This window comes from Pinus tabuliformis, chromosome 9 (assembly GCF_031772625.1).
Source record: "Pinus tabuliformis cultivar Carrire ecotype Pingquan chromosome 9, CPIR1, whole genome shotgun sequence".
Classification (NCBI taxonomy): Eukaryota; Viridiplantae; Streptophyta; class Pinopsida; order Pinales; family Pinaceae; genus Pinus; species Pinus tabuliformis.
Window position 1 is genome coordinate 1,383,945,312 of NC_142307.1, and position 7,157 is coordinate 1,383,952,468.

The window sequence follows — 7,157 nt, forward strand, 5'->3', positions numbered from 1 at the left end:
GGGCTTCAACATTAGACCTATTTTCCCAGACCTAAAAAGAGTAGAAGATAAAACAGGAAAGGTTTCACCTGACATTATCTAATTCCCAACTAGAAGCATTCCATCGATGCCCAATTGACAAAAATTGTCACGATTTCAAATCCTGCAGTCATTCATTGCACTTACAAATATGGGCTCTGATATCAAATGGCTATACATGTCCATCAAGGAAGCTGGAGCCTGTATGAGTTCCATTATTTTAACAAAATAGAAAAAATATCTACCAGTCCAGCTGCCCCTTCACCCATTAGCAGTCTCCAGAGAGAAAACGAAAAAGAAGGGAAAATAACTTACTTGAGATCCGAGGGTCAATGCCACGCTGCCTTTGAGCGCTGGATATGGATGCCGAATTTGATAAATCCATGATTTTCCGTTACAGAGATAGATCAAAATACGCCACACCCACGAGCATGCACTTGAACTGTTTGAAGGGAGGAGGGAAACAGATTATGACCTCGAAAAACCCCTCGTCTGCTTTGGCGGGACACAGACCCACATGAAATTGTGGCGATTGAGGCCTCGAGTGACACACAATACCAATCTCAACAGCTTAACCAAATACACGGCCCGTCCTTTTCTGTAAACTGCAACTGGTTCGCAATAAACACCAGTCTTGCTGGTTTCAGTGTTAATTAACTGTTCTCTCGCCCGCGCATTGATACGCCTGTGCCCTGTTGAGCTACCACGCCAAACGAGAGATGTGAGAGGGCAGGCCAATACCGTTTCTCAATTGAATCACAAGGCAGGTAAAGCAGATCTCTAATATTAGCACATGTATGGCCTACCTTTTATAGAGTGAAAGGCAGGCCAGGAGAGAGAAACCTTATTAAGCGGAGCTAGAGGATAGGTCGTACGTAATCGAAGAGCTTGACGACACGACAAAGGATGCGTTCCTTTTATTTATACGCTCCCCAAATTGAGGAGAGCAGAGTTTATTTATCTTGAAATTCCACTTTATGAATACATGCCTTAAAAATAAAAGGATTAAATTAATAAATAAATAAAATTGTTCTTTTATAATAAGTAATTTATTTTTGTATTTTTAAAATTAATTGATAAATATTGTTTTTTTATTTTTAAAATTGAAAGTAGAGTTTAGTTATAATAAAAATCCAAATTATGATTGCATGCCATAAAGTAAAAGGAATAAATTAATAAAAATATTTTTTTATTTTTAAAGGAGAGATTTGTGTTGAAAGTTATAATTTTATTTAATGGATTATTACAATTTAGTTAGTGTTTAATTTTATATTGGTATTAAAGTATAGTTTTAATGGTTTTAAAAGTTAAGAATATGTTTTTTTGGTTTAAAGTTATAAGTTTAATTTTAATTTGAGGATGCGTTCCTTTTATTTATACGCTCCCCAAATTGAGGAGAGCAGAGTTTATTTATCTTGAAATTCCACTTTATGAATACATGCCTTAAAAATAAAAGGATTAAATTAATAAATAAATAAAATTGTTAAGTAATTCATTTTTGTATTTTTAAAATTAATTGATAAATATTGTTTTTTATTTTGAAAATTGAAAGTAGAGTTTAGTTATGATAAAAATCCAAATTATGATTGCATGCCATAAAGTAAGAGGAATAAATTAATAAAAATATTTTTTTTATTTTTAAATGAGAAATTTGTGTTGAAAGTTATAATTTTATTTAATGGATTAATACAATTTAGTTAGTGTTTAATTTTATATTGGTATTAAAGTATAGTTTTAATGATTTTAAAAGTTAAGAATATGGTTTTTTTTTAAGTTATAATTTTAATTTTAATTTGAATGGGCTTAAAAGTTAAGAATATATTTTTTTTTCCTTTTGTTTTGAGGTAGAGTATATATATTTTTATAGATTTAATTATTATTATTTTATAATTATTACAATGTCAAAGTGATCTACGTGATGTTTAAGATCAAATCTTCTTCTTACTGCCACTATAACATTAAGAGTATATCTAAACGCTTGCAAACTAAATATACCAATAAATTATGACTTGGCAAGAGTTTAGACGTCGTCAAAGAAGAGAGGCGCTTACTCTTCCAGCCTTATCACAAGACACCAAACATGTCTTTTTGTAGGAATGGAACCCAGGTCAAGGGGAGAATAAATCATGCTCCCAACCACTTGAGCTACCAACTTGGGACTATGTGTATAGACTTTAGTAGTCAAATCACTACACAAAAGTGGGTCCCTTATCCCACAAACAAGAGGATATCAAACATCAATTTGGTGTTTGCTTTTGTCGCCTTGAAAATTATTATTTATTTTAGTATTAGATGTTACTTGAAAACACGTTGTTCCAATAAGTAACTTTAATAATGATATTAGAAGACATTGACATTTTTATAGAAACAATTATGTTGAAATTGTCATTTTAGTCATAGAGTATCAATTGAAACTACTTTTGATAGATTAAGAGTTCATCTTCCTTGGACATAACGAAACATGTTAACAACCTAAGACTCGGAGGCATTTGGCAAGAGGGAAAGTCTACCCCCTTATGAACCACCAAGAAGTCATTTTTGATGCTCAAGATTTCTTTTTAAAAAATGGTGTTGTTACAATAGTCTTGAGATTTTATAAATAAAGGTTAAGCAAGTTGCCCCAATAGCCTTGTATATCATAGGGTTTTTCCTATTTTATAAGAAAATTTCTATTTAATTCATAGGAACTTCAATTATAAAACTTTGTGATTTTCTCAATTATTAAGACAAACTTATTTATCAAAATTTAGAAAAAAAAAATTAGTTGAATTTGTCCACTTATTAACTTACTCTTTTATATATATCAACTAATTAACTTATATATCTATATATATATATATATATATATATATATATATATATACTTTAACATTTTTTTAATGTTATTGTGTAATATTAATATTAAAAAATTGACCCCCTAATGCAAGTGGAAATTAATGGTGAAGTATGTGATCATTAAAAAGTTTAGTCATCAAGGGAGGTGGGGATCAAGAATCCCCCTATATGGCAATCGCACAAAGGATATGGACATGCAGGCATAAAAGAATGTTTAATAGTTTGGGTGTTCACATGGTGCTTGTGTTTGATGATCCTTCACACTACAAATCATCCTTCTACCCAGGGGAGATTTGGTTGTAGTGTTTTCATGGCAAGGAAAGGGGCAACTATTTGGATAGTGGACATTTTACAAGGGGAGCTAGTAAGGAAATAAACCTTAATTTGGCATTATTGCACTTTGTTTATCTTACTCTTATATCTTTTACGTTTCTAGTGGATTTTATATGCCTCGTATCTTATTTTTTCCTAGCTGAAAGTGAGCCTACCATCGTTGTTAATTTGTGGCTCTGTGTTTGGGTTAATGGATATGTTATTCTTCTTAAGTTGGTTCATGAATTGGTAGAACCCAGATTGTGGAGGGTGTATCTTATTTGAGTAGGAAGAAAAAAAATCCTCCCTGGCTTCTAGAGTGCACTCACGAAGCTTAGGTTGGTTCTGGTATTGTTTGGTGTGATTTGTATAGACAATCTCAACTTGGGTTTCAAAGTTATCTCTCTCTGACTTTGTATTCGAGCATTCTCATTTTGATTTCCTTTCAGTGTTTTTTTTTTGTCGATTCTCTCTACAAGCTACTCATGTGGTCTAATCGGGTGATGAGTTAGGGGTTTCACTTAGCTCAAGTTGGTGGTTTATTTCTCTATTTCAATTTGGGTAGGTTTAATCTCTTTCATTCTTTTTTGTTGTTGGCTTGTTCTTGGAGTCTAGATACAATGTCTTTTACCAAGGATATAGGGAGAGGGTTTATTTTGTCTCTCATCTGGTTTCATTCCCTTCTTGGGAACTTGTTAGATCTTTATTCTTTTGATCTCCCTCTCTTCTCCTTTTATCTTTGTTCCCTTATCATTGGGTAGTCCTAACAAGAGGGTGGCAGGGGCAGGGGGTGTCTCGCAGTAGGTGTGGATGTAGGAGCTCTAGGCTACCCATGCGTTCAAGGGCATAGCAACCAGCTAAGCACTTTGCAACTATTTTTGTAAGGGACACCCCTTCAGCAATTAAAAGATAAATTTAGGATGTTAAGAGGGAAGTTAGAATTGAGAAGAATAAATTTAGATGCAAAGGTGGAAGAACAATTAGGAAGTTGGTTTGTAATATAGGGAGCATCGAAACCAGTCAAACAAGATATATGCAAACTATAGATATATATCATCAGCTTAAAATAATAATGGGAAAAGTTTTTATAGAGCATTTGGAAGCTCAACAACGAATATTTCTAAGTATTGATGAGATGCAAGCATAGTTATGAAAGATGGACAACAAGGTATCGATGCTAGCAAAAAAACTAACTGGTATAGAATTCACAAACTCTGAGGGGGAGACAAGGCCACTGGAGACTATCCAAGTGGATAGTTGTCTTGTCTTGTAGTCGTATTTCTATTGTTACTTTAGATGAAGAAAGTACTCAAACTTTTAGTATGTGCAGTAATTATTTTAGACATCCATATTTGAAAGGCTATGTGATATTGTTTAGACTCTTTTTTTGGCTCAAAGTTGTTTGTTATGTTATTGAGATGGTTACCCAAATTGTAAACAAGTAGGCATATTCAGACCTCTGTATATATATTTTTTATATGAATTAATATATAGAATTTGATATATATATATATATATATATATATATATATATATATATATATATATATATATATATATATATATATATATATAAGTGTGCAATATTAATACTAAAATTTTATTTAAAGTTTATGAATGTATTTAATGATTAAGAACATGTGTTTCTATCATGTAAATCATAAGTTTAATTCTAGAAAGGAGTAGGTTATGTACACCTCCATAAATTAACTAAACAAATTGATATATAAAATGATCCTTTAGCCCATAAACAAATGGACTTCATACATCAATTTAACATGTCATTATCATTATTATTGTGTAATCTTGATATTAAAATTGTATTTAAAAATATATGAATGTGATTAATGGTTAAGTATGCATTCGTGAATAGTTGTTGGTAATGGTTATCCCCACCGATGGTTTGACAAAGGAGTTATGATAGGTTTTCCCATTGTTTAAAAAATAAAAACATGTATTTTTAATATATAAATCATAAGTTTTATTTTAGAAATGAGTAAGTTATGTGCACCTCCATAAATTAGGTAAACAAATATATATATATATATATTCCTTAGCCCAACAACTAATGAATTTCACATTAATTTAACATGTCACTACAAGGTGAACTTACATTAAATTATTATTATTTTTATTGGACAAGTCTTCAAAATAAAATAAGGTTGTGCTTCTTTTTCTAGTACTAATAAATGAATTTCACACATTAATATAACATGTCATTACAAAGTGAATTTACATTAAATTATTATTTATTATTATTATTTTTAATGGACAAGTCTTCAAAGTAAAATGAGAGTGTGAGAGCATTCTTTGTCTAGTATTAACAAATGAATTTCACACATCAATTTCACATGTCATTACAAGGTGAACTTACATTAAATTATTATTAATTTTACTAGACAAGTCTTCAAAATAAAATATTCAATTAATCATTTCTAGTTTAAGGTTGTTATTTATGCAATGTTTTTAATAAATATGTGTTCTTTTAGTATTTTGGTATGTGTTGAAATTTTGTTTCTTAGTGATATTGTCGTTTTCATTGTCTATTTTTTAAAATAGAGTAATAATGTCAAAACTTGTAATTAAAAATAAAATAGTGTTGTTGAAAACTTAGTTATCCAATACTAATTTTTTGAAAAGTCATTTTTCCATTCACTTGTTTTTTACTATTTTTATGCCTCCAAACCTAATATTGTCCATACTCACCACCACTTGTTTTTAACTATTTTTATGCTCCCAAACCTAATGTTGCCAATACTCACCACCAATGTTGGAATAAGCAGTTTCATAGCAACCCATATGAAAGTGGTGAAGAGCAGTATAACTTTGTAAACAATTTCAATCAATTTATTAAAATCTAAGATTCTCATCCATTTAAAATTTTAATTATTTAAATTTATTTAAATTAAACAAAAACCCCTTAAAACATTATTTAATTATACACAAATCTTAAATTATGATACAAACGTACTTATATATAAAATTATATAATTTTTTTTATCAAACTTAATAATTAAAAACAAAGGAAGACTAATTAAAAAATAAAAATTTGTGAGTGATACGGTGTGAAATAATTGGTAACCTTGGACTTTCACTTTCATTTGGCGGTTTTGTGCCATAATATTAAATAGATATTGTGTATTGATTTCACACTAATACAATGCAAAATGATGAGGATGGCTTTGTGGTGCGGCACTTTTGACTGCGCCTAGGGTTTCGGCAAGAAAGGTGCTTTCATTTGCAAAAAGAAGGATGGGTTCTGACAAGGGTGCTCCGATGTCAGGCAGCAAGGTGATTTCTCCTGTCATGTTAGCGGTATAGGTTCAGAGGATGGTTGTTTCTTCGAGGATATGGTCGAGTTGGCATCCCTTTCTCCTTAGTTGGAAATCTTGTCTCCACTTGGGATGATAGGACAACTCAGCCACAGGCAGTTACAGTTGAGGGGCCAATTAGAATCTTTGCAGCGGTAGATGGCGCAAATTTTTCTCCAGGTGATCATGGCGTCTCAGAGTCTACTTTACACTTACTCCTAGCCCCATTTAGGATGTACCTAGGGCTTTTCCTTCTTTGTCTGGCAGTCTAGTCTCTTCAGTGACGACTTGCACATCACAGTCAGGTTTGGGTGACCAAAGTGTTTTTTACTTTGATGGAGTTCCTTATACAGACATTTTTTTCTCACAGATGCATGAGTTTTGGTTTCATCCATGGCATTGAAGAGGGTTTGTATGACAGGCCAGAATTCTCACCAAGCATAACATTATGGTTGCCTTCACACCCCCTAACACCATCAAAAACATGCTTGATTCTGCTAAGGACCTAATAGGTCGGAAAAATCAGGTTTGGCAGAGCATGCATGTTCTTCCTCACACTATATTTGTATGGAACAAGCAAAATTAATTCACAAGGAAGACCATTATTTAAAAAGAAGGGTGAAAGAGGCGATTGAAATCGAAAAATCCTCCAACAACATGAATAGAGACGACAGACTAAAA

At 31.6% G+C, this 7,157-nt stretch overlaps 1 protein-coding gene across 1 annotated transcript in view; it reads right to left on the reverse strand.

The window, feature by feature from the left end:
- Positions 1 to 876, reverse strand: part of KMS1 (SNARE associated Golgi protein family) — a 45,915-nt gene extending 45,039 nt beyond the window's left edge. The window contains exon 1 of the mRNA XM_089439095.1: positions 333 to 876. Within this exon, the coding sequence (XP_089295221.1) occupies positions 333 to 403 (71 nt within the window). The 5' untranslated portion in view covers positions 404 to 876. The remainder of the gene's footprint in view (positions 1 to 332) is intronic.
- Positions 877 to 7,157: the final 6,281 nt, after the last annotated feature.